General features: G+C 50.5%; 1 protein-coding gene across 1 annotated transcript in view; it reads right to left on the minus strand.

Moving 5' to 3' along the window:
* Nucleotides 1-407: 407 nt before the first annotated feature.
* SDRG_17012 (hypothetical protein) overlaps nt 408-838 on the minus strand; it is a gene marked incomplete at both ends in the record, with an annotated part of 2,839 nt that continues 2,408 nt past the window's right edge. The window contains one exon of the mRNA XM_008623245.1: nt 408-455. Coding sequence (XP_008621467.1) covers nt 408-455 — 48 coding nt within the window. The remainder of the gene's footprint in view (nt 456-838) is intronic.

Here is an 838-nt window from a genome sequence, read left to right on the forward strand (position 1 = left end):
AGACCCCGGGCCGTGAAGGCGACGGTTTCCACGTCGATACCGAACGCCAAAGTGACGATGCACACGTCCACCGTCGACCGCCATGTCCTGTCCTGCGCCAGACCGGCCAGAAACTCATCAAAGTTCTCGGTGTGGACGCCGAGTTGATGATGGATGCGAGCACAAAGCCCTCGATTTTCACCAGAAGCGAAGTCGAAGAGACGGCCACGGAGCTCCTCGGCACTGGCACAGTTGAGGTTGCGAGATGCCACGATGCTGTGGAAGAGGCAGTTGCCGTCGCCGGGGACGTCGATGACGGAGAAGGTTTGCTCGTTGATCATCACAAAGGAGGGAATTGCGGTCATGTTCATGCTGGCTTGGGGGACGAGGTGCAATGTAGGAATGAGAGTTGAAGAACATCAATTTAATTAGGTACCGGTACCGCTCAGGGTCACGCAAGTCTCTCTCCCAAAGGTCTCTCCCAGTACCGATTTCTCTTTTTCAAAAATTGGATCGTACAAAACCCCTGATTTAGAGGAATTGAACCCGCGCCGCAACAACTCACGCTATTAATTGCGAGCTCTAACGGCTACGCTACGATTCCGTGACAATACTAAAACATAATCATGTTTAAAGTATAGTGTGTAACAAGCTGTAACGCGGCGTACTGTATCACATCATAATATCACACCACTGCCCAATTTGGATGAGACCTCATAATAACTCATTTTTAGGGAAATTGCACATCATAAATTTTCCTCTTTTTTGGCCGATTTGGTGGGTGAGTTGTTTTGAGGTATACGGTAGGACCACCGTGAACGCTTAGCGGCCGGTGGGTCCGTCGACTTGGCTTCTGATT

This window comes from Saprolegnia diclina (assembly GCF_000281045.1).
Source record: "Saprolegnia diclina VS20 unplaced genomic scaffold supercont1.178, whole genome shotgun sequence".
NCBI classification, from domain to species: domain Eukaryota; phylum Oomycota; class Saprolegniomycetes; order Saprolegniales; family Saprolegniaceae; genus Saprolegnia; species Saprolegnia diclina.